Source organism: Mauremys mutica, chromosome 2 (assembly GCF_020497125.1).
Source record: "Mauremys mutica isolate MM-2020 ecotype Southern chromosome 2, ASM2049712v1, whole genome shotgun sequence".
Taxonomy (NCBI): Eukaryota; Metazoa; Chordata; order Testudines; family Geoemydidae; genus Mauremys; species Mauremys mutica.
The window spans coordinates 57595462-57622604 of record NC_059073.1 but is presented as its reverse complement, the minus strand read 5'-3'; the positions used below and the strand labels follow the sequence as shown (position 1 = coordinate 57622604).

Genomic DNA, 27143 nt, shown 5'->3' with positions numbered 1-27143 from the left:
TTTATCCTGATTCTCCTGAGCAGTCCAGAATTAGAGAGGGACAAAGATGACAGAATTACACACATGATCCCACTTCAGCCTATGTGTCTGCACCTCTTGAAAGACATAGCACAAAATCTGGCCTATTGTCATGCTGCATGTTGTAACTGGCAGTGGAGACTACTAAAGAAAACTAGATCCATATTTTGGATCGAACACATACTTGATTGTTATTTTTATTACAAAAGGGTGCAAGTTAGAGAGTAAGTCAACTGTGTCTACACAAGGAATATTGACAAAAAGAACATTGATTTTGACCAGCCCAGTGCTTCCCAAACCTTTGAAACCTGAGTTTCAGTAAAATAAAACCAATCACACAATGCCCCTTCAATTCTCTTATTCCATCTTTCATTCTCTCCTCCTTTGAAGCATTCTCTCCTTGGGTGGTGCACCAAATTGTGCACAACACTTTATTTTGGGCTCTGCATAAATGACATATTCAGCTCACAGGGAGAAGTGGGGGTATTGTTTATTTAGTATTAATTATTATTTCATCAAGCCATGTTATATGCACAGTAATATACTCCAGGGTAGGGCTAGTTGGAAAACTTTGAAAAGTTGAATATTTGGATGAAAAATGGACTTGATTTTTTGCAAAATAATTTTTGACCAGCTCTGCAACACGTTGGCTGTATTACGGAACCACATGATTCTCTTCTAGCACAGGGATAGTATGAAATTTATAAGCCTGAAAGTTGGTTCCAAACAAGAAACCATCTAACTTTAAAACAATCCACAGTAGGTCTGGGTGAATTGTGTATAGTGAATATATTATTTGATTTCTTTGAAACTCTTATATCTTTGAAGAAGAATCTGAAGAAGTGGGCTGTAGCCCATGAAAGCTTATGCTCCAATAAATTTGTTAGTCTCTAAGGTGCCACAAGTACTTCTGTTCTTTTTGCGGATACAGACTAACACAGCTGCTACTCTGAAACCTTATATGTTGAGTAACATATTCAACATTTCTTTTTAGTTTAGTATTTGCCCAGCTCTAGAACTGGTCAAGATCTGTTCAAGTATACTGAGTAGTGTATATATTGACAGAGTAACATGCTACTCAACATGAGTAAGGGCAGTAGAAGCAGACTCTTAAAACATCTCCATATCCACCAGCATCTTCTGCAGGCTTTATCCAGATAATCTGGCCTATCTATGGGACTTTGGAAGGGTTTGCGTGTATGATAACAGATTTTGTATAAATACTGATAATTAAAGCTGATGAAGTGTGTTAGAAAGAGCAGCTTCAGGCCATTCTGGGAGTGCACATACAACCTAGGCACAGATCTCAGGGAAGTATAGTCATGCTAGAAGCCTGGATACTCTCAGAAGGGGAGATTGCATAAAGAAGTTAGCATGTGTGTGTGCTAAAAAATGTGAACCAGACCCCTAGATCACAGGCCCTACTTTGGAAAATATACTTGGAAGGTTTGGCCACAGAGAACCTGTGGAGGGTGAATTCCACTGTGTGGGAAAAGGGGTACAAAAGTTCCATGCCTGGTCAGAAACACATGCAAGAGAAGGCCAGAATTCAACCTGATTCCCAAATATTGTTATATGTGTTGTTGCTACTTCTTTGAATTACAGTGGTACCTAGAGGCCCCAACTGTGCTAGGTGCTGTACAAACATATTTTAACATGGTTTCTGCTCCAAAGAGCTCCCCAAAAAGGGATATAACATACAAGTAGAATGAATGTGTGATGGTTTGAATTTCATGCTATCTCCATGACTACACTTTACAAAACCCCATTAAAAATAAACAGAAAGACAAAAGGAAGGCAAGGGGATAGGGCAGGAGAGAAAGAGGTAGGGAAGGAAAGAAGGGATCATTAAGGGAAGGTGGAATGAGGTTGAAGTGAAATGATTTTGCAGAAATATTATATCACAAGTAATATTGGTGAGGAAAGACGGATTCCAGAAAAAGATGAACTATGTTCATTTTAACTGATATGGGAAAAGAGACTAAGGCCAAAAACTGAAGCTAGAAATATTCAAACTGGAATAAGGTGCAAGTTTTTAGTTGTGAGAGTAATTAAAAAAAGTGGAGCAGCTCACCAAAGGATATAGAATTTTTGGTAGATTTTCTGTCACTTGTCTTTAAATCAAGATTGGAGATCTTTCTAAAAGATATACAGTAGTACCACCACAAGTTAATGGGCTCAACACAGGAAGTACTAGGTAAAATTGTATGGCCTATCTTATGCAGGAGATCAGACTAGATTATCATAGTGGTCCCTTCTGATCTTAAAGTGTATTAATTTAGGATATCAATGTCTGACAAATTGTTAAGAAAGAATTGGGAAGGAAAGAACTTTAAATTAAAGTGTCTTGGTGAATATTATGAACAGTGAAATGAAGGTGGTGAAATTGAACCTAAATAGTTAATAGCTGAATATGGCCCTTTAAATCAGAGAGCAATAGATATTATGTTAATGATAGATTTTGGATTATCACAGTGAACATAACAGAACCAACTATTTTTGTTTAAAACTTGAATTAGACCAGGGGTCAGCAACCTTTCCGAAGTGGTGTGCCGAGTCTTCATTTAGTCACTCTAATTTAAGGTTTTGCGTGCCGGTAATATATTTTAACGTTTTTAGAAGGTCTTTTTTTATAAGTCTATAACATATAACTAAACTATTGTTGTATGTAAAGTAAATAAGATTTTTAAAATGTTTAAGTATCAGAGGGATAGCCGTGTTAGTCTGGATCTGTAAAAGCAGCAAAGAATCCTGTGGCATCTTATAGACTAACAGACGTTTTGGAGCATGAGCTTTCGTGGGAGAATACCCACTTCGTCGGATGCATGTAGTGGAAATTTCCAGGGGCAGGTATATATATGCAAGCAAGAAGCAAGCTAGAGATAACGAGGTTTATCTCTAGCTTGCTTCTTGCTTGCATATATATACCTGCACTACATGCATCCGACGCAGTGGGTATTCACCCACGAAAGCTCATGCTCCAAAACGTCTGTTAGTCTATAAGGTGCCACAGGATTCTTTGCTGCTTAAAATGTTTAAGAAGCTTCATTGAAAATTAAATTAAAATGCAGAGCACCCCAGACTGGTGGCCAGGACCCGGGCAGTGTGAGTGCCACTGAAAATCAGCTCATGTGCCATAGGTTGCCTACCCCTGAATTAGACTGTCCTTAAAATATTTTGAGAAGGGAAAAATAAATTGTTCACCTGATTCAGAACTACACCTTGTGGTTTGAAGTACTCCACTGACCAGTAAAAAAACAGAAATAAAAAAGAAAAAGGGAGAGAGAGACCTAGCGCTGCAGAAAATCTGTTCTGCCTGAACTTGCAAGCCCTTCCTCGCACAAGTTCAGGCAATATGGATTTTCAGTGTAGAGATATTTAAGTGTCTTTCTCTCCCCCCCCCCCCAATCGCTTACTGGTAAGTGGAGTACTTCAGATCATTAGGTGTCATTCTGAATCAGATGAACAATTAGTTTTTCCCTTCTCAAGTTATTTTAAGGACAATTGACTTCCAAGTTTTTTAAACAAAAATAGTTGGTACCATTTGTTGTATTCACTGTGATATTATTCCAAAATCTACCATTAGATATATGATATGTATATGTGAGTCATCCCATTTGCCTGATTTGCGTGAGTAAATGTTTGAAGTATTGGGCCTCTAATGACATTGGAAGTCCTAGCAAAAATACTAGAATCTGAGACAGGGGAAAATTATTAGCAGTGATGCTGAGCTCCAGGTATCACCAGGTACGAAGGTCTCCGTCATTAAGAACCACAACTAAATAAACATGCTGGGATATGATCACTTTATTGCTGTTCATTCATTTTATGCCTTTTATTGCCCTACTAATGGCTATAGGATTAGGTGTGTAAGAGAGTTCTCAAAATGTACAAACCAAATAGGCATGTAAAAAGTGCATGCTTCCCACAGAGATTCTAACTTCTCCTAACCATGGATGATGGAGAGACTAATTTACCTTGCATTGATAAGAGGGGGTGCGGGAAGGAGGTCCAGAGGGACTTAAAGAGCAAATCCATTTCTGGGTTTTATCTTCATTTTGGTACAGCTGATGATTTTTATGTGACTTTATAGTGGCTCCAGTGGGAGAGACTGTGTTATTACAACTACTACTTTTTTTTCCCCACAATTACCCAAACGGTACATGCTCTGTGTATGAACATATGCAGCAAAGAATTAACTTTATATTTTAACTCCTTAAATAAAACTCCTCTCATCTCTGATATTGCTCAAATCAATCTGGGATGTTGGTGTAGTAGCTTCACTTCTGAGGACAGAGAGCACTGATGGGCTAATAATTTTACTGCTTTCTATTTTGCATGCAGTACAATTTAGCAGATCAATAAAGAATATAGTGTCTCAGCGGCCCTACAATTTAGACTGTAAAAATATCCGTTCCTGACTGAAGTCCTGTTCTACCTAAGTAATGGGAGTTATATTTGTTCCTAACATCCAGATGTGATTTTCTCTGGTGTCATTGACTTCCCACGGGGAGAGAATGATGAATGGTGCATAAGATTTCTAGTGAAATAAAAAGTTTTAAATACTTAAGCAAGGATGTTGTATTAGCTGAACCTAGAAGATTGTTATTACCAGGGAAGCCCCAAACAGACTTATTCTGATTTGGTTATTAGTAGAAAGTATGATGGTTGTTTCAATATGTAAAAGAGAATTGATTATTCAGAAATTTAGAAGTAATCTGTGTGTCCTTTGTCTCTGTTAAAAAATGCAGATAAATACACAGTACTACTGCTTCAAAATGTTTTCTCCACATAGGGCCAGGCTGTGATGCCTTTGCTCATGCTGAATATTAATTTACACCAGAAGCAGCCCCATTGAAGCCAGTGGGACTACACAAGCTGTACAGTACTACTCAGAGGTATCACAAAATGGCCCTTTGTCTTTGAAAGGAAGGGATATGGTTTTATGATTTAACTTGATAACTTTATAAATTTCAGAACTTCCTGTACATGATATAAATTAAACCTGTTTTTTGTTGAGTGTTTACTACTGAAAATCCTGTTTCAGAATGGAGATTACCTAGCATCTAAGCATTACAGTCTTCAAAAGAGCAGGGGTTCTTTTTTCATATTCTTCTCTGTGTCAACAGTTCTGCGGTTTAAAAAATATTTTGCCTCTTCTTCACTACATATAATCCTTCCAGATAGTATTTCAAGGCATGGCAGAAATTCTGTACCATTTTTTCCCCAAGTGGAAGAAAATCTGACAACATTGTGTGATGACTTAACCATTTTCTTTACATTTCTCTATTAATCTTCTGCAGTGCCTTTATAACTTGATACCAGAGTGGAAATGCTGCATTTTTAGCTTCTGTAATCCAAATGAAATAGCAGGATTTTACATTAGCAGCATAATTGGTCTGTCTAGCATGGAAAAATTGTAGTTTAGCATTTGTTACTATAATTGGCTACCGTGGTGTATTAGCTTTCAAGGTGGGCCTTAGAAAACTATATCAGCCCTCCATAATCAGTGCATACTGAACTGAATCTAGTGCCCTCTGTTTTGTTTTTTTCTTGACTATATGAACCCTGATTATTTGCTGTATAGCTTCAATAACCTACTTGCTTACTAGAAGCTAGACAACTTACTGTCATTCCTGCCATGGACCCACGTGTGGCTCTCCCCCTAAAGATAATGAGCATTTAGTGTGAAGGCTGAAGTCAGGATGCAGTTAGGCTCACCATGCATTCCTGAAAACCATGAATATCCCCATTCAAAGTCCTGTTCCGTTTTCTCAGTTTGATACTAATGGTGTTTTCTCTCAAATTTTTTGAAAGCCCTTGGACAAGCCATGTGAAGGAGCTGCTGGTGATCTCAGCTGGTGAGATTGGTAGCAGACTGGCTGAAGGAATGTGAACTCAGTTACTGTCTCCCAACAACCCTTTGCCACACAAGCGTTCCCACTGAGCCACCTGCTCGCTTAGCATTAGTCCTTTCCTCCTTCTGCTGCCAAAATCCTCCGCCGCTCCTCGGAGAAAGTTCAACCCAGAACCCAGAAGTGATTAGCTTCTCCAAAATTCAGTCTTCACTATTTATCTAGCTTTATTTAACTTGCTGCTTTTCAGTTGCTGAGGACTTTGCAACCATGAGTTGCATTGCACTCACTCTTGCTTTCTTTAAGGACCAATCCTGAGAGGTGCTGAGTGCCCAATATTAATGGGAGTTGAGTGGCCAGAATCTTGCAGGTTCAGGGCTTTAAATATCTATTTATTGACATCGGCAGAGCTGCACTCAGTTGTGCTGGCAGTATATGTGTCTCTTAAGTATTTAGTTTGAAATATGCCAGCTTCTGTCCAAATAAGCATGTAACTTTGTATAACTACTGTCTATTATCCTTTAACTCTGTTTGTACAACATTCTTTGGACTTGTTGCAGTTTGATTTTTCTTTTGAAGGTGGCTCTGAAGAGGAGGAAATGATTAATGTAGGAAGTGTTTCTGGTATATATTTTATTTGCAGTTCTAATAAGTGTTTTTCTGAAGTTGAATGTACAAGGAGAGTGTACTCCAGTGAAGTGCACGTTGCTTAACTGCAGAATCTGCTAAATATGCATAAGAATAATGCAGCCCCAATCTAGGCTCATTAGATAGCATATCTTGCTACGCTGGTTCATTACTTATCAGCTACAATAACAGCATCATTTTGGTTAATTGCAAATCAAACTGAGGTCATGATGCTGCCAATTTGTGAGTCATTCCAGATTAATTGGCAATTGTGAATATTCACAAAAGATTTTATTCACTATTTTTAAAAAATCAGCTTTCAACCTATATTACACAAAAATGGAAACTATCACTGGGATGTTTAAAGATAAAATCATGGCTGTGACATTAAAGTAATTCCTGTCATGATAAGAACATGCAACATCTTACAAACATGCAAATCTTGTGAGTCCGCAACCATTCAGTCTTCCTCAGTGAAGAGCTTTGGGTAATTACTAGCGTCATCATATTTCCTACTGGACAAAATATTTATCCCTGCCTCTTCACCACCCTTTGTTGATGTTTCATGTATCTATCCTTACATCCCTGTTAATTTCTCCATCACACACCCTCATTTATTGTGATGTTTCTGACCCCGTCTCCTATAAGTCCTGGTCATTTTACTCATTTTACTTCCTTTCCCTCCATCTCCTCCTTCCCCCACATATCTAATAAGTTCCATTTCTTGCTCTTCCCTTTTGGTCTGTATCCTCTTCCGTGTGTATTATTCTGCCTCTATCCTCTTCCTGTGTCTTCTGTTGTATTTTGTTGGTTTGGTTTGTTTTATTCCCCCCTCTTCCTTCCTTCCTTTTGTGAGGTCCCTCAAGGCTTATTTCCTTCCAGCCCCCCCTGCTCCTTTTTCCCATCCCGTATTGTGTTTTTGTTCCATCCCCAGTCTTATTCTCCTATAGGCCTCCTCTCCCCATGCTTAGATTGATCCATGTCTCCTCTCATTCTAATTCCTCCGATCAAGGCCTACACACAGGTCTGAAGAACATCTTCTCACTGAGCTGGGAGCCATTGCTACTCTTGAGTGCCTGCTACAGCTGCAGTCTTTGCAGCTCTCTGCTGAGCTGGAAGTAGACATAACTTCCACTTCCAGCTGGTCAGGTGAGAGGCAGCTGACAGGCATGAGTTGGTGGGTAAGTTGTGGTGGCTGTGTGAGGCACACACAGAAGAATTAGTGAAAGATTAAAACTATCTGAGACCCAGGACCATCCTGATAATTTACATAGCTTATGTGCATATGCTTGGAAAGTTTTCACAAATAGCCAGTGGAGCCATAATCTGGAGCAGGTTAGAATGGCATGATTTTTAGAGACAAAATAGGATCCTAGCAAAAAGTTAAGCAACATGTATGTAATGCATCATCCACAACCACAGTGCCATATCGAAGCAGAAAAATTCTACATCCGTTATCACTGTTTAATACAAATCTAACATGTTATTAGCCGTCTATTTTCTTGCCATGAACACTTGATTTAGCTGGACACAGAAGATTTGTGGATTCCAGGTTGGTGAGCACCAACTTTTGGGTCCATTCAAGATGTAGGAGTCATGATAGGTGCTTGGAACTCCAAAAGAGACTGCTTGAATACTATCTTCAGTCTCTAAAAACTAAAATGCAGTTTCAGATCTCTTCTTTTTGATTGGGTTTGACTTTGGGATCCTGAGGAAAACATACACTCCACATGCCATGTCAAATGAATAACTTATTTTATACGCCTGTGACATAATACAGCATGCCAACCTGACTTTTACAGTTACTTTAAAGGCTGTCATTTTCTCCTTCCATTCAGCATCAAGCCAACAAGTAGGAGGAGCCTGGGCATCCCTCAGCACCACCCGACTATCTCTTTACTGCTTTCTTTAGTAACAAACAAAAATATTTCTCAGACTTTATACATTTCATCAGACTTTAAGCTCTACATGGTAGGGATTGTGTCTTCATGTCTTCTTATAACTTCTGTTCCAAGATCTGTTTTGATCCGGATTGGGGCCGAACATAATGTAAATATTTCATAAGAATAATTTAGAAATTGCCCTTAGATTAGTTTTAACTTTTTCTTGCAGTCAGCCTCTGAATAACCACCAAAGTGGCGTATTTTTATTTAATTCTTTCTGCAGGCTACATTTCTGTGATGGTGGAAGGGTCACCAAAACCAGCAGTCATGTCACAATTTGCTGAGAGCAAAACCTGCCTTTCAACTATGTATTACAAAACCAATTAGATAAGCCAAATCTAGACTGGCGCTAGCTTCAGTATTTCTTAGTTTATAAAACACGTCATGGTACCCCCTCCAAATTGTCTGTACTATGTCCAAAACAAAAAAAAAACCATAAGAAAAGAAGAAAATCCTACTGTCCCTGCTCTCTCTGTCCCTCTGTCTAGCTCCAGCTTCTAAGACTATTTGGATGATTAGTATGTTGGTTTTGTAATAAAACATCAGCATGAACTAACCCACCCATTAGTGACCCTCCTTTCACCTAACTAGGCTCAATGATCTCAGTTTTCTTGCACTCAGACCCTACTCACTCATCTCTTCCTGATTGCTAAGCAAACAAATTAGTTTTGCTGTTCTTGCTGATTAGACCATTATTGCCTGTGCTCCTTTTCTTATTATTGAGAGTTAAAACATACAGTTTTTTTTTCAAAGTAGGATATTTTACAATCCCCCCAAAACAGATCTGGAGTATTTAAATGCCTGTGCCTTTACAGAAGTAAATGCCCTTGATGTGTTATGTTACAATGGATACTTGCTCAAATGTCAGGTTAAAGCTGGGGTTTGTTATTCAGAGGAAATCATAATTTTTAGTTAGAAGTAGTTAAGAAGGCAGCTAGTGGACTGAGGATACAGCTTACACCAGCCCCTTCTCTTTAACTGTGTGGCTTCTATACAGCATAGATTACTCGTACATCTGTACAGCCACAGTTTCAAAAGTTGCCAAAATGTAGGGTGCTACAGTTTTTGGGTGTCCAGCCAGAGGCACTTTAAACTAGCTATGTATGATTTTTTTCCCCCTTTGCTACAGATGGAAGGTACATTTAACAGGATAGCTTTATTTTCTAGATGAAAACCGGTCCTGTTAAATACGTATGTCACTGTGTCCACATTTCAGTCTGTGTATATCCCGTCTCTTATTGTAACTGCTGATGTGCATCACCTTGCTTCTCTTGGGTTTTTATTAAACTTATTCTGAGACATCACTCTCTGATTTTTATTACAAATTACTTGACACAGTGTCCCCTTTTGGCTGAACTGAAGAACCATGTTTGTTAGGCAAACTCTTTTTCCAAAGCTCAAGTTTTTTGGAGCAAGTGTCTTTAGGCAGAGCATATATTGTCAGTTAGGAAGTATTCAAGGAAAACTAAGGCAGGATGTTCACTAGCCTGGGACTCGGGAGACAAGGCTTCAAGTCCGTGCTCTGCCATAGACTTCTTATGTGGCTTTGGGCAAGACACTTTATCTCTCTGTGCCTTAGTTCTAATCCCTAATATAAGGATAATTGTTCTTCCCTACTGCACATTGGTATTAGAATAAAGATTGTGAGGTCCTCAAATAAATATGGAAATATACCTATCTCATAGAGCTCGAAGGGACCTTGAAAGGTCATTGAGTCCAGTCCCCTGCATTCACTAGCAGGACCAAGTACTGTCCCTGACAGTTTTTTGTTGCCCCAGATGGCCCCCTCAAGGATTGAGTTCACAATCCTGGGTTTAGAAGGCCAATGCTCAACCCACTGAGCTATCCCTCCCTCACTGTGGTAATGGGGGCCACATGAGTATCTTAGATGGCATATGACCAGATGCCAACATCTGGATGTGTCCCTGTCTATTGTCCAAAACATCATACCAGACAGAAGGGTGACATGTTCCATCTAGGGGAGAATTGACCTGTTTGCCTTCACCACTGGCTATTTAAGCATGAACATAGATAGTAACTCAGTGATTAACACTATGTTTGACTCTTTTATTGTCACAGTGAAGCTTTGACATATTTCCCCTGAGTAGATTTTGGTTAATTTCTCTGCTCCGCTGTTCTCACCACAGTTTCCACATCAGTGAAGTTCCCAGGCTTGCAGCTCAGTGTGAGATTTCTCAGCCTGTGGTTTATTAATCTGTCATGTAGGTCATCTTAATTTCTAACACATCCCCACCAACATTTAAAGAGAAACTTTTGCTGATTTTGAACTAACTAAAATGAACATTAATGTTGTTTATTGGGATCAGCTAAATTTAAATGCATATTGAGATTTCTAAAGATTTACAATGTAAAGTTGAGCATTATAGGTTCTGTTCTTTCTAAGTGCATGCATAACATCCATTAAAGGTAACAGGATTTCTCGGAACATTGAAGAGGATATAGATTTGATGAGGTTACATGTCTGATGAAAACGAAAATTACTTTGTTACATATATATTAGCTATGGGTAAATAATGTACATTTTCTATGACTATTAATTGGTTTTGATCTCCTGGTACTTTGGAGCCTGATTTATGATTTTTGAACATTTGGGGTTGGCAATAGTGCATTTACTACTTAGGGAGAACTGCAGTGTTTTAAGAGCCAGATTTTCAAAAATGCTGAGCTCTCATTGCACTGGAAGCTGCTTGGTTCAGCACTCTTTTGAAAATCAGGCCACTGTATTTACCTGCCTAACTTGGGAAATGAGCTCATTTGAAAATATGGGCACTTATTTAGGGTGCTTACATGGAAACTACTGGATGGTTTTGAAAATCTAGTCCTAAACATTTATGAAATTTATGCCTGGATTCCATCCTGCTTTCATGTTGTTCCTTTGTTCAAGTGAGAAACTTCTGAATTTTCTATTCCTTTACAGTACTTTCACTTATTGTCTGAGTAATACTGTAAGCTTCTCATTATTAATCTTCTTGATAATAAAAAAACTAAGAGAAGTTATCCAGCTAAGGACAAGCTCTGAAATGATTGACAACTGCACTTCAGTTGGTCTTTGTAAGAGTTAAGTGGTCAGTGGTGAGATTAAATTCTTTAAGCAAGAATGTGATGCGTCAGTTTAGGCACTAGTTAAAATTTAAAAATTTTAAGCAGAGTAACTGGAACTAATGGATCCTGTTGACTATTCAGTGACTTAAGCTGACTGTCCTATAAGACCCAGAGTTATATAGTTACTAACATTGAATAGAATTCTGTTGAATTTGTTTTGGAACATTACTTTAAACAGATTTTAACACATTTTGCAAAGGATGATTACAGAAATCATACAACTTGATATGATTGATTTATTACACAGGAAAGAAAGCATAGAAAGGCTAATAAAGCCACCTTTCCCTGCTTTCACCTTTTTAGATCTGTTTTGTTTTGTCGAGCAAAAGCAAGTTCTTTTACTTATCTATGGTGAAAAAAGGAAAATGTGTCCCATTATGATATTACATTCTTACATTGTTTTTCTCAAGGTAAATGTGGATAAGATGCATGTAAATGTTATCTAGCCATGTATATAAAACGTTGTTTATGAGCTGATATGAGTAAAAGCCTGCTGAGAAGGATTATTATCAAACTACTAATTACCTAGATATTCTTAAACTAGGATTTTTTATCTTGCTTATAAATACCATGATGTAGTTGTTTTTAATCTTGCTTTTGAACTCTCCCCTCTTTTCACTCTACTCTCTAGAGTGAGTCTCTGATTAATTTTTTCAATGTGTATCAGAAAAGAATAAGTTACTTGATCTAAGCAAATAATTAACAAACTCACCAATCACATGTCATTTAACTATAACTCAGCAATCTATCCCCGGCTCACTGCAAAATTATATCACGCACAAACTCCTTGGCCACTTCCAGACAGAAAATACTTTATGGATTACATAAAAACAAAGATGTTAAAGGGCAGGTATTTTAATATTATATACCAAGACATACATAAACTGTTGTCTATTATCAAATGTAAAGGGAAATATAATCAAGTTCCTCTAAGGGCCCCTCCCCTCCAATCTATAATTATCTACCAGTGCCTGGCTCAATAGATAGGGTTAGCAAATTTATGATTGATCAGGATACACATGAGAATGAAGACACAAGATAGAATGAAGTGGCAGGGTGCAACTTTACTAACATTAACCACTACTGGGGTGAGGGATGGGGAAATCAATTGGGTCTAGGGCAAGGTTAACCTGCTTAAGGTGAGACGGCCTCTAGGACAGGACAGATCAGTTCATTCAGTCTAATCCTTCCATACCCATACACAGGGCTAAGCCCCACTGCTGAATCCAATAGCCTTTCACAGCATACATAAAGAGAAATGTAGATATAATTGAGGGGTATGTGGTCAATCTATGGGAGAGGCAGCTATGCCAGCTGCCTTTTAGTATTACCCAAGGAGCTGACCCCCTAAAATCACTCTTGCCTGCTGTGGGGACAGGCTACAAATTGTGACAACAGCAGTATCTTCGTTTATCCTGATGCTTACCTCCTCCGTCCAGGTGTTTGTTTTTGTTTTGTTTTTAGTACCATTCAATTCCCAAATGTTGGTATCCTTTTTGTCCTAACAAACCTGGCCTCGGTGAACTGATAAGACAGGGACACACACACAGCTAATCTCATCCAGAGGGGAAAATTTCTTCCTGACCCCCATAAAAAGTGATCTGTCCAGTCCTACAGCAATCTGGAAACCCAGTCCTAAAAACTATTAGAACTTATTGGGTAGGATAAGGTGTGTGTATGGTGGGAGCTGCAAATGCCTGCAATGGCAGCCACATACCTGAGATGGCCTTACAAATAGGGGGAAGGGGAAGAGGGAACCAATTATCAGTCACCTCCACCAGACCGACCTGTGAGCAGCGGTAGGAGGAGAAGACTTATGTCCTGCCTCCCCTTGCTTCTCCCCACTCCCCATATGGACCATGTGAGTGGGATGGACAGGATGCTGTCATCAGATGGCTATGCCCTCCCTTCACAGAGAGACCCCTGGGGTGGGCATTGTCAAGCTTGTCTTGCCAAATCCTGTCCCTCCCCATCTACTGTGATGGAGATGAGTATTCTTAGGTAAAAGTTTCTCAGTCTCAACAGTTAACTGGAATTATCTCTCTCCCAATCCCTCACATTCCCTTCTTGTCACAGACTTAAAATGTTAATATCTCATTGAGTGCTGGTTGCTGAGCTCATCAGATCGTGGTTTAGTCAATACAATAAGGATCCACCTTCCATTATATTCAAGAGAACCTATTCCTATCTTTATGGTGATATAAACATTTAAGGGATAATTTGATTCATAGTATATAATCTAGCTGCTAAGTGAAACACAAAAGGATGTGCTAATGCTGCAAACAATGTTGTAGTAAATACTTTACATAAATTTCCAAAGGAAATGTCTGGTGTTCTGTGCACTCTGAAGAAATGGTAATGTGCTTAGTGATGAATTGGGTTAAAATTTGAAGAGAGTATGACACTGGAGCTTAACCTGTTGTCAAGTGGTAATATAAAGGGTTTGAATATTGAGCTTGGTCCCTTACTAGCAGGTCCTGTTAGCCCTGGGAAAGAGAGAGCACCTTGCACCCCTGTCTGTTCCCCTCTTGCTAAAGCAGGGTGTGCAGTAATAGGCTCTGGTGGGAGTTGACTGAATCTTTTTGACTGAAGAGAGTCACTGAAACATGAGGGTGATAAAGAAATAATACCTCCCCCCCTCACCCCCAAGAAAAACTTCCAAGACTATGGTAGGTAGTCAGGGGATGCCTCTGACCAGTCCTTACCATGGAGATAGTAGAGACATCCCTCCTACCTTTTCATCTTAAATACAGATAGTTATATTACTGCACATCTTGGTACTGTGGAAAAGAAGTTTCTGGGGAATTAAAAAAAGCCACACAAGTGTATTGTCCAACAGCAGGCAGTGTTACAATGCCAAGTGTTCTAGAGAGGTTCAGGCAACTGCTAGACTATAGAATGTAACTGGTTCACTCTTAACAGTCAACTGATTTCAATGAAGGGTTGACGAAGGTAGGAGAGCATATGTGAATGAGCAGCAGCAAAAGGGTTTATTTTCACAGTTTTGGCTTCTATAGAACTTTGGGTGAAAACCAAAACAGTCCATAATCATGAATGATTCAAATGTTTAGAAAACCCCAGCAAGATAGCAGCCAAAAAGGTCATGCAGTCCAAAACATGACTTGTACTTTTCAAGTTGTTGCTTAACAGACATTCTATGTATTGCTTTGTGTGTGTAAGTGATCAATAAAATCAGGTAAAACAGATAGCTTTGTTTATCTTGACCTTACCTAGAGGGTGTAACATTTTCCATATATATCTATATAATGTTACTATTATATACTGCTGTTGCCAAAACTCTAGGTCAGTCACAAACAGTAACAAGATAATCAACAATTTGGTATAAAATTTCTAAAACTTTTACACTTTTAGAATATGTTGTATCTATCCAGATCTGGCCAGAAAATTCTTTGGAGCATAAAAACCTGGATCATATTCTTTTAATGTGGTCTCTCAACTACACATAGGACTAGCCCCTCAGCTGGCATCAGTTGAAAATTGTAAAATGAAATTAAAGGGCATTGTGTGGCCAAATCTCATAGTCAGTTTTGAAAAATCTCATGGAACCCACATATATTACCATTCCCTGAACTTAGCTGGCAACATTTTCCAGACTGTCAGCCAAATTAGTGCTCAGTAGGGCTTGTCTGCAGTCTCCAAAGGGTTAACAAAATGTGACTTAACAGAGGTCATACAGATTCTTTGGTTTCCAGAGATTTTTACTAATGACTGTGGAGGTTACAGCTGAAAGAGCTCAAAAATGGATTCTTCATTAAGCCAAAGGTAGAAATGTGAAGACAATTTCGGTGTCTAGTTAAGAAACATGCAACGTTAGTCTGTTCCCAGTTACCTTAAAAACGAAAAGGCTCATCATACTGCATTAACAGTTATTTATTTTTGTCATGTGATACAGTAGAGCTTTATGTAATGAATCACCGGTTCTGATGAAAATAGGAGTAAGTTCAACACCTGCAAGAGTCTAGCATTTGCAGAATGCATGAGGGTGGTCTAAGTGTCTAAAAAGGTATGTAATGGAAACAGGCTCAGCATAGATTTATTTCCCACAAAGATTTGTACTTATGTTTCACCTGGCATGGTTGTTACAGCTAATCTTACAGCCTAGCCTAATAGGTGAACTGTGAAAATATTTCATTAAATTCAGTGACTAGCTCTGATTTTTGGTGTTTTTTTTTTTAACTCCCCCTCCCCGCCCCAACTTTTAGGACAAATTCACAATGAAGATACAGCATGAAATGGGATACATCTGTTCTTGTATGCTCTCTAAACTATGCTAGTGGTGGTACTATATAGAGAAGCTTGCATTGTTTTTACTACCTTAGATCAGTTTAGTGGGAGCAGTTCCGTATTTAATCCCATGAGTCACAAACTGGTTTGCAAATTCTTTTAACATTAACCAGTTCAGAAGCCAGCCTTGTCCTTGTTTGGCTCTGGAACATTTATTTTTGCATTGTAGTGTTGCAGATTTTCAGTAATGTTTCAGAACAGAGAGAAGCCTGTGGACATTTTCCTGCCATAAAACAGAAGTCCTTATAGTAGTTTCATGCACAAGAAATAAATTTATTTTGCACAAATCTAATAAATTTAATACTGTAATGTCTTGGATGTACAGTTCGTTTAAGACCTAAGAGTCACCTTTTGATATTTGAATTATTAATTACAAAACAGGTTGTAACTCTGCATCAAATCAGGGTGCTACACACTCAACCCTAATATGTAGTACAAATTAATAATTTTCTACCCAATCTTTTCCCCTTTGATTAATTATGTAATTATTAGGGGTGGACCTGAGCCACAAATCTAGATTTCAGTCACCAAAGTTCAGAAATAGCATCTATGGTCTTGGTTCAACACATGCTAAATATAGGTCCCCATTACAAAACGTGGCCGGGAATTGGGAGTTGCAGCCTTCCTGTGCCTTCAGTGCTGGTGGATGTTGATATCTAGAGGTATCACTCTCATTGTCATAAACGTGAACCCGTTGCTCCTCATTGGGTTCCGAAGTGGATTTTCTCACTATTTTATTATAAAACAGTATCATGTTGTGATGACTATGTTTGAGGTACAAGTCCTGAGGCCAGATTTGAAGTTAATAAATGGGTGGTAACAGCCCCGTATTTACAGTTCCATTCTAAAATGGTCTTAAAATGAGGCACAGATTCCTATTTTTCTTTACAGTAGGTGGCCCTACTGGTGTGGAATTTCACACATTGTTAGTTTTTATGCCTGTTGAATGTATGTGTTGGCACATGCAAGATGCTTAACCTTGATGGAAACACTCTCCCTAAACATTGTAATTGGAACTGAAATGCTGGCAAAGTGGCACTGTGACACCCATGATGAAGGTCCTGTGCTGTATCCATTTATTGCAAAACACACAGCAATAAGGAAGCTGAGTTATCCATGGGAAGATGGGTCATGAGATGTAGAGTCTTTCACTGCTATGTCACCTCTCTTAATATAGCCCAGGTCAGTTGTGACCAAAAGACATTATCTCCTTGGCTGCTTCCCTAGGTAAAATGAGCTGGTGATTTGAATCCTGTTCCTAGTGGGCAAGTGTCCACATTACCAACCACCATTAACTAGCACCCTGTTGCATGTAGCACCATGTTGCATAGCTGAGAGGCAAATAGTTGCATGGGCAAAACACTGGACTACTCTCTCCTACGTCTGCTTGGGCTGTCCCTCCAAGACAGGGTTGAGACACACTGGTGGGACGAGGAAATTTGCGCTGCTGCTTTCTGTACAGTAACTGTTAGGCAGATAAATAGAGTCACTGTGATCTGGCATCTTTCACTGAATTAATATATTCTTTTAGAACAAGTTTGTGGCCCCACTTACATGACTGCACAAGACGTGCATAAAGCTGCTCACAGCACTGGGGGAAAGCAGGCTATGCAGAATCATTGTGTCCCACCTCTCACACATGTGAATGGAAAGGGGCAGAGTGAAGCATCCATCCCCACCAACACACCAGGCAACAGAGGTGTGCCGCAGCATTGGCAGACATGAGGCATCGGGTGTAGACCCAGTGCAGTTTATTCCCTCTCCATAGCAGCGGGGCCCAGTGGGAGGGAGACTGTGACTCTCTGCCTCTGATTTACAGCAAATGGATAAATCACAAGCGAGCCCCAGAACTGACACTATTTTAAGGATCTAACTTTGTCAATCTGGAGTAAGCATACAAGAGGATATAATCGTATATACACTTTTCCAACATCAGCTTCTAAAGACATGCTTTCACTATCAATTGTGTTTGATTTGAAATAACCTTGATTTTATTAGCTTGTGTTCTATTTTACACCATGACTGGAAAGAATGATTAAATCTAATACAGGCAGAAGGACAATTAAAAGGCTTAATAGTCTTACAGATAAGATAGGATTGCTTTCTGCTAGTGCCTGTATCAGTTGATAATGAGTTCAGATTTTTTTTTTAAATGTACCTTCTTTTTCTTCCTTCAGAATTATGCAGATTTTTTTTTAAAATCACATTTCTTACTCTGGTTTACAGAATCAAAGTAAACATCTCAAAGGAACATTTTTTTATCTGGGCTAGTCATGCCATTTTTAAACTTCTGCTTTTCTGAGGCTAGTATTTCCCTGCTGTCAGAGATACATGACTTAGCTCAGAATGTGAAAGAGCATCTCAGGCTACAAGTTGCAAGGTCATAAAGAATTTGAAAAACAATACAGGTGTCTAATAATGTGAAAAGAATATCACTGTGCCTGGGTCTGAATGCTAGTAAACTTTATAAAGCTTGGACTGACAGTGGATTGAAGGTTGAAATCTATCTGGAGCTATGCATTGATCCTCAGCACCTTTGGTTCCAGGTCCATATTTGAAGCTAGCCCAAAACAGAGTGATTACCTTTTCACATTTTTGTATTCACAATATTAGATTGTATTAATTGTCTGTGACAAAATCTAGTCATTTTCTATGGCTGAAAAATTGACAACTGTAGTATTGCAACGACACTAAAAAAAACCCTCAAAGTTCTTTCTGAGTGAATAATTTGAGTCAATTTTGGTTGTTTTGATAGTGTTTGGGATTACACCATGGCCAGATTTTGTCACTGTTTCAGACAATGAGTAGTGTCTTTCTCTGCAAGTAGCCCCAGTGGAGTTAATCTTTCCTTTCCCTCCAGATCAGTAGGGCTACTTACATAGTGAGGTCTTCATCCTGTAAAGATTTATGCTCATACTTAATTTTAGACATTTAAGTAGTGTAACTTTGAATAGCACTTTAGGCCTCAATGTGAATATGGAATCTCACCCCATAATTTCAACCAGATATATACTATGCTATTTTTTAAAACACTTTATCACTTAACCCAGGGTGGACAGCTGAGTTCTAGCAAATGACAAAGGAGGATCCGTTATAAATTCCTCTCCTTAATCAGGCAAAGCTCCCAGAATCACATCCAGATTATCTGATGAAACTAGTCAAATTACAAGAAACAGGGTAGAATTAATGCTAGCTTGCATTGATCCCATGTACGAATATATGAACCTTGGATGGGAGAATAATTTAGCCCAAATTGTATCTTGACTGTAAAGGTCATGTCTCTCCTAAATGCCTAAATCCACATTTATGTAAAATTTCACGAATATATGACTTAATTTATTGTAATTTATGTCAACAAAAACATAAAAAAGGACACTATAAAAATAACTGCCCTACTTTGGGCTGTACTTTTTTTTTAATATAAAAGGAATCTATTTAATGGGGTTTTAAATGTCATCACTAAAAGGATCAAGTGCTTCCTGCTCCTTTGTAGTCCGTGAAGACTCTGATGAACCAAAATGGATGAGATTCTGCTGGGGAAGGCAGGGTTTGGTCATTTTATACACCTTTCATCTTGTAGAGCTCTGTTCAGGAAGGGTTCCCTGTGCCCCAGCCTGTGAGGGGGATTGTGGGAGAGAGAGTGAGCATAGAAGGAGCAGGATCTTCAGGTACGGAGAGATACTGACAATTCTCCTTGAAGAGGACAAATGCACCAGCTGGATGTGCAGACCTGAGGCTTCAATAACAGATGTCATGTTGGACAATGTCATGTTTGCAATGCAAAGTAATGCACGTTGAAAAACATAATCCCAATTATACATACACCTCTACCCCAATATAACGCTGTCCTCGGGAGCCAAAAAATCTTACTGCGGTATAGGTGAAACCACATTATATTGAACTTGCTTTGATCCACTGGAGTGCGCAGCCCCATTCCTCTGGAGCACTGCTTTACCGCATTATATCCTAATTCGTGTTATATTGGGTCGCATTATATCGGGGTAGAGGTGTATAAAATGATGGTGTCTAAATTAGCTGTTACCACTTAAGAAAGAGATTTTGGAGTCACTGTGGATAGTTCTCTGAAAATATCCAGTCAATGGCAGCAGCAGTCAAAAAAGTGAACAGAAAGTTGGGAATCATTAGGAAAGAGACAGATAAGACAGAAAATATCAGATTGCCTCTATATAAATCCATGGTATGCCCACATCTTGAATACTGTGTGCAGATGTGGTTGCCCCATCTCAAATATATATATATTGGAATTGGAAAAGGTACAGAAAAGGGCAACAAAAATGATTAGGGGTGTAGAACAGCTTCCATATGAGGTACAAAGAAAGATTAATAAGACTGGGACTTTTCAGCTTGGAAAAGAGACGACTAAGGGGGAATATGAAAGAGATCTATAAAATCATGACTGGGGTGTGGAGAAAGTAAATAAGGAAGTGTTATTTACTCCTGCTCATAACACAAGAACTAGGGGTCACCAAGTGAAATTAATTGGCAGCAGGTTTAAAACAAATAAAAGGAAGTATTTCTTCACCCTATGCACAGTAAACCCATGGAACTCTTTGTCAGAGGACATTATGAAGACCAAGACTATAACAGAGATCAAAAAAGAACTAGATAAGTTAATGGAAGATAAGTCCATCAATGGCTATTAACCAGGATGGGCAGGGATGATGTTCCTAGCCTCTGTTTTCCAGTAGTTGGGAAAGGATGACAGAGGATGGTTCACTTGATGATTACCTGTTCTGTTCATTCCCTCTGGGGCACTTGGCATTGGCCACTGTCTGAAGACTGGATACTAGATACTTTGATCTGACCCAGTATGGCCATTCTGTTCTTATGACTCCTGCCATTCTGATAGAAGTGGAGGAGTAGGAGTCTTTTCCCTCCCCACTTTAAAGTTAAGCATGTACCCACGTCTTGTAAGCCTGGGGCTCTGAGCATGTAATCTAGCTGTATACAATTATTTTATGGCCAAAAACTTGCTTAGTGTTGTATCCTTTTTTGATTCTTGGGCAATTTAAAATGTTGTTTGAAAAAGCTAGTGGCCATTTATAGAAATATCACATCTTCATTTATAATCTTCTCAAAAGTTTAGGTGTCAGAACTGAAAAATCATTTTAGTTAACATTCAAACCTTTATGTACTATTTAAAGTAGCATGTTTATTCTACCAGTTTGGTGCATAATTAGATTATTAGCAATTATCCCACTGCAAAATTATAGCTATTGAAAATCACTTTCAAACTGAAAAGCTTAGAAAACATCAGATGATTTTAGTGCATGATGAAAACAGTTCAAAGAATTTTGCTAAACAAATGTGGTATTTCAGCTACAGATTTTTTTCCCTCCAAATCTTTGAAGATAATCCTATATCTGCTATTTAAAAAGTTGGGCTTTGTTGGAAAAGTAAGGATGGTTAAAGGCAGAAATCTATGTACCATATCAGAAATATAGAACAGTTTTCGTAGGGCCTAATTTTTTAAGGTATTTAAGTACTTGCAGATACAGATAGGAAATTTCAATGGAAGTTAGGCACCTAGGTGCCTACTGGGATTTTCAAAAGCACTTACCTGTATCTATATGCACCTAAATGCCTTTAAAAATCTGACCCTTAGGAGAGAAGGTCTTTCATGTTTCTAGACACACAGCATTTTAATGCCTGGGATCCCAAACCCAAGAATTTGGTAGAATTCTCAGATATCATAATAGTCTTCTCTTCTGGTTCGTGGAGTTCAGAAAGTCATATGGATTCTTGAGTGAAAGTGGGAGAAGTCAAATAAAAGGCACCACATTATATAGTTTGTCCGATAGATGCAATGAAGCTTTGTTTTGCTTGTGCTCAAAAGGCCTGATCCAAGGACTACTGAAGTTAATAGGCTCCCTCTGGCTTTGATAAGCTTTGTATCAGGCCCCTACAGACTACATAATGCAACTGGATTGGCCTGGCAACACTATGTAGTACAGGGCACTCACACATTGCAGTATGGTTTTGGGTTGAGGAGCAGCATGTCTAGAAAATAGATATTATCAGCTTCTGAGAATCAAGGACCAGCCTTTTTTTTTTTTTTTGGTACTGTCCCATCTATGGCAGGTTACTGGTCTGAAGTGAGCCACGTATGGTCCATCTAACAGAGAAGTTGCTTCAGGGAATAATGCAGCCGCTAACTGCTCGTTGGGGGGAAAATTTTTCCACTTTGAGCAAATTATTCCATACTTTTCCACTGTGGGTTCTTGTGCCTTTTTCTAATGATCTGGCTGCACTGGCTGTCTTCTGAGTCAAGCTAATAGTTTAGATGTTTGATATGGAATGTTCCTATGCAAAAATTTCTGATATGGTAGGATCAGTTGTTTCTGCTATGCTATTTCACTTTCCCTGCCATTCCTAAGAAAATACAGATCTCTCAGCAAGCTCCAGGATCCATGTAACAAGATGAAGAAGAGGAAGTGGTGGGACGATAGAGGACATGCATGGTGCACCTCTGCCAAATAATGCAGAGAATCTGTATAAGTAGGAAAACATCTCTAGGGGAACCCCTATGAAAATGGGTTCAAGAGGCACGCTGCTCTGTGGGATACCCTGCAATGTGGCTCCAATGGAGCCATGCTTGCTGGGATACAGACAGGAGGATTCATGGATTCCTTAGCCAGAAGGGACCATTGTGATCCTCTAATCTGAGCTCCTGTACAAGCCATAGAATTTCCCCAAAGTAATTCCTATAGCATATTTTTTAGAAAAATATCCAATCTTGATTTAAAAAATGCTACTGATGGAGAATCTGCCATGACCCTTGGTAAATTGTTCCAGTGGTTAATGGCCCTGACTGTTAAAACGTGTGCCTTATTTCCAGTCTGAATTTGTCTCGTTTCAACTTGCAGGCATTGCCTTGTGTTATACCTTTGCCTGAGGAGACACAGGGCTCTGTGTGAATGGACCAGTGCCTCTGGTATATTCCTAGGATTTTGGGGTTGGATGGATGAATTTTGAGGATGTTTTGAAAGGTTCCTCCTGGAGTTCTCCTCCCTTGCTTGTTGGTTTTTTCCACTGGAGATGGTGGCATTTCCTCTCCCCTATTGTTTTTATATGCTGTTGTAATTAAAGGGGCTTTTAAAGGAATTGTTTGGTGGCTATTTTTGCAAGAACAGCCACCTCCAAATAGCTTTTCATTCAAATAAACATTGTTATATTGTGAATGGTAGATCGTACTGCTGTAGTGTCTCTGGCATCAGGTTGTGCTGTTGCAGGAAACTTCACCTCTTGTACCGTGAGTAGCCATTTCCATGGCCCCATTAGCCTGTATGTGTTTGAGTTTTCCATGGCTTCACCCTCTGGCCAGGTCACCTAAAGGTTCAATCCTCTGCCAGGATAACAAAAAGTCCATCTGAAATTCCAAATAAACATCTAAACAATTGATTCTTCCGCCCATCTTGGGCCACGCTGAAGTTATCTGCTTCTTGATCCCCTCTCCTGGTCCCTGTAGAGTGTTCCCCTATGTTGGTTCCTCCCAGCAGGGTTTTCCCTCTACAGTAGAACCTTAGAGTTACGAACCCTTCGGGAATGGGTTCGTAACCCTGAAATATGTATAACTCTGAACAAAGCATTATGGTTGTTCTTTCAAAAGTTTACAACTGGACATTGACTTAATACAGCTTTGAAACTTTACTATGCAGAAGAAAAATGTTGCTTGTAACCATCTTAATTTAAATGAAACAAGCACAGAAACAGTTTCCTTACCTTGTCAAATATTTTTTTTAACTTAACCTTTTTTTTAGTAGTTTAAATTTAACACAGCACCGTACTGTACAGCATTTCTTTTTCTTTTTCCTTTTTTTTTATCTCTGCTGCCTGATCGCATACTTCCAGTTCAGCATGAGGTGTGTGGCTGACCAGTTAGTTCATAACTCTGGTGTTCATATCCCTGAGGTTCTATTGTACTTCCCCATATTAGGGACTCTGGCAGCTTTCCTCAGGGACCCTCCTTTTTCCTTACAGGCCCTTTTTTAGAGCCCTTTGCCACAGGAGCCTAACCTGTTCTCTGTGGGTCTCATCATGCCTGACTTTCCCAGAAGGGAAACTCCCCTTGCTCCTCTTTTGTGGGTCGCCTCCCTTAGACTGAGTTCCCAGTTTTGTTTAAGAAGTCCTCTCCCTGATTTCCCATAGCTGAGTCATCATTATAATTAAGTGTCCATCACACTCAGCGGTGGATAGTTCTCTGATCGCAGGCTATGCTTACAGCGCCAACTTGTGATAGATAGTATGTAACCAGTCATTGAACGTAGCTAATTAAACACCTGCTAGTTAGTTTTACAGGTCTCTGGTGGTAATCTTTAATTAACTGTATTGTACAAAGAGTGGGTTCCCATAATTAACTCCTGGGATCATCATAAATGTATGGAATCCTGTAAAACAGCATTTAAGAGCAGTTTGTGTATGGACCAAATTCTGCTGCCCTCCTTCCTCTCTGCAAAACCTGCATAAAGTGGCTTTATATCGGGGTTGAGAAGGAATCTTCCCTTTAAGATAGTCTCTTGGTACAACATGTCTATGCAGTCAGTTCACTACCACTTGTGCAGAACATTGGCTGTGATAGCAATTGGGAATGTAGGTATGGGGTCTTCCTGCCTGAAGACCCCTGTGGTTCTGCATGTGTTTAGGGCCTTCCATGTTCACAGAGGCTGTGTAGCAGGGATCCAGGAATGGGCAGCATTTGGCACTTTTTTATTAAAAGGAGCAGAATCAGCTGCTGGACACCCTTTTCAATTTCCTCGAAAATTCAAGCCAATATGACTCCTGATAAGACTAGTCTATGGAACATTCCAAGATTATCACAAGGATTGCTTTGGTGTACCATAAAAGAAAAAAAAGATATAGGCAGAATATGGCATGCAGAAGCAGTTTTACAGCTCCTCCCATCGCTGCACATAAGTGACACCGTTTACAGTTAACTTTGGATTATCAATCACTGATTGCTAGCAAAACAGAGTAGATCTCATCATTCTGCATTTGTACTCTTGAGTAGCTTTCGTTTACTGTTTTCCCATTCAATGATGAGGCTGTCGGAACCAGTATTGGACATGGATATGGCAAACTACAGTGAAGTCTTAGATCCAACTTACACTACTTTGGAGTTTGAAACTATGCAGATTCTGTATAATGGCAATGGTGAGTTCTCATCTGCTCAGTGATGCAAAATCAAGCTATGGGTTAACAGAAAAAAAGTAAAACTAAGTAATGCTGTAAGGTGCTAGTTAAATGTTTTATTAATAGAGCATTTGGGCGGGGGGGTTATGGCAACAGATCTGCTCTTTTACACTTCATCACTAAATCTAAGTTAATAACATGATAACTTTTTTATGTTAAAGAAAATAACTGAACTCCACTAAATCTAAGTTAATAACATGATAACTTTTTTATGTTAAAGAAAGTAACTGAACTCCACTGTCATCAGTCAATTAATCAAAGGAAGAAAAGGGTGCTTTCAGCAGTTTTTTTTTACTGTAAAACAAATGAATAAGTAGTATTGACAGTTTGGGCATGAAGGTAGATTTTGTACATAACATTTAAAATGACAGATAGAACAAAATTATCCAGAAGTTTGGGAAATTTTACCGATTATGGAGAAAATGATCTCCTTGCTCTTGCTGTCTAGTTTCCAATTTATGGGCTCATATTTTATTTGTATAATGTAATCCAGTCTTTCTCTCTGGTTCACATATATATATATATATATATATATATAAAATCTGGAGTTTTTAATCACGTTGACTCTGTACAAGCTAATGTTTAGCTGGGAGAGGCGCTTGGTATTTGATGAGTGTAACATTTTAACTTAGGTTAGAATTGTTTATGATATGGGTTGTTATGCTATGGGTTTTTGTGACATTCAATTCATAAAAATATTGCCTCAAACATGTAGCATGCTGTATTTAACTTTACCATAACTGAATTTTCTATTACAGACATAAAGGAAATTTTAGTCTTTGAAAGTGAATGTTTTAATTTAAAGTAATTACTTTAAAATTTAGAACTGAAATTCATTAAAGATAGAGAAAGCATATTTAGCACTAGCACAACAATTATTTTTATCTACTCTAAAACTATATACCCATTGCTGCTGTTTGTAGTTTGTTTTTTAAAAGGCAGTGCAAATATTTCAGCATTTGTGGAAAAATTCATTTGTATTTGTATTTTGTTCCATATAATGTCTTTGATGTGAAAAATGTTCATTCTGCATATCTCACAAATACAGTATAGAGCTTAAGTTGGCCTGTATAGGTGTGTCTTGAAACTTTTGTTTAGATTTTGGATGTTTCCATTACAATTTCTTTGCAGCCAGACTAGTGAACAGAAATGTAGATTTAATTACTGATTCTGCCTAGAAGAAGAAAAAATAACATGAAAGAAAAATTTCCTCTTAAGTGATTATGAGGCTTTAAAAATGGTTACTTGAGCTTTAGATGGTTTCTCCACTTACTTGGTTTAAGAAGGGGGATTTTCTTGATAATTATTTTTGCTTAAAATAACTCTTAAGGCTCTGTTAAAGGTACACACACACACACGCACACGCACACACACACACACACACACACACACACACACAGAGCCAGGGAAGTTTATATTAGTAATACAGGTGGTTGAATTATTCAGTGAACATTATTAGTTGGCAAATTTTAATTCATATTTATTAAATGTAGTCTTATTCTGATTGCAATTCATTTATGAGCTTATTTTAAGTAACTGTAAGAATCAGTTTAAAAGAATGGTCTTATGGATAATGCACTGATGGGGACTCAGGAGATCTGGTTTCAATTCGCAGCTCTGCTGTATATTTCCTCTGTGAACTTGAGCAAGTATCTTAATCAGAGCTGGTCATAGACGCTTCACCAGAGCCACATTCTGTTGGCACATGCCCTTCTGTCAACATTGAAATGCTTCACAAAATTGAGTTGATTTCACCAGAATTTTATTTCAGATGAAAGCCCGGGGGCGGGGAAGACAGTTTTGACAAAGTTGAAACTAATTATTTCAACATCTTTGGAATAAAGCATTTCCAAAATTTTGCATTACTCATTATGATACAAAATAAAAAGTCAAAATTGATATGAAACACTTTGATTTTGCATAAACTAAATGTTTTGATTGACCCAAAATGATTTTGTTTAATTTTGGCTTGCAGAGAATTTTGACATATTTGTTTTTCATTCCAAATCAGAACAAAGCCAGATTCTGAAATCCTGAAATCCTTTGCAAACTGTAACTTCCA

The 27143-nt window shown here is 38.6% G+C and overlaps 1 protein-coding gene across 3 annotated transcripts in view; it reads left to right on the top strand.

Annotated features, from left to right (window-relative positions):
• The window catches only part of HNF4G (hepatocyte nuclear factor 4 gamma), a 79226-nt gene that overhangs the window by 28455 nt on the left and 23628 nt on the right, over window positions 1-27143 (top strand). Inside the window, exon 1 of one of the 3 annotated variants that reach the window (XM_045007877.1) lies at window positions 24918-25042. The exons of the other annotated variants lie outside the window; for them this stretch is intronic. Within the exon in view, the coding sequence (XP_044863812.1) occupies window positions 24925-25042 (118 nt within the window). The 5' untranslated portion in view covers window positions 24918-24924. Of the gene's footprint in view, window positions 1-24917; window positions 25043-27143 lie in introns of those variants that run through there. 3 annotated transcript variants of the gene reach the window in all.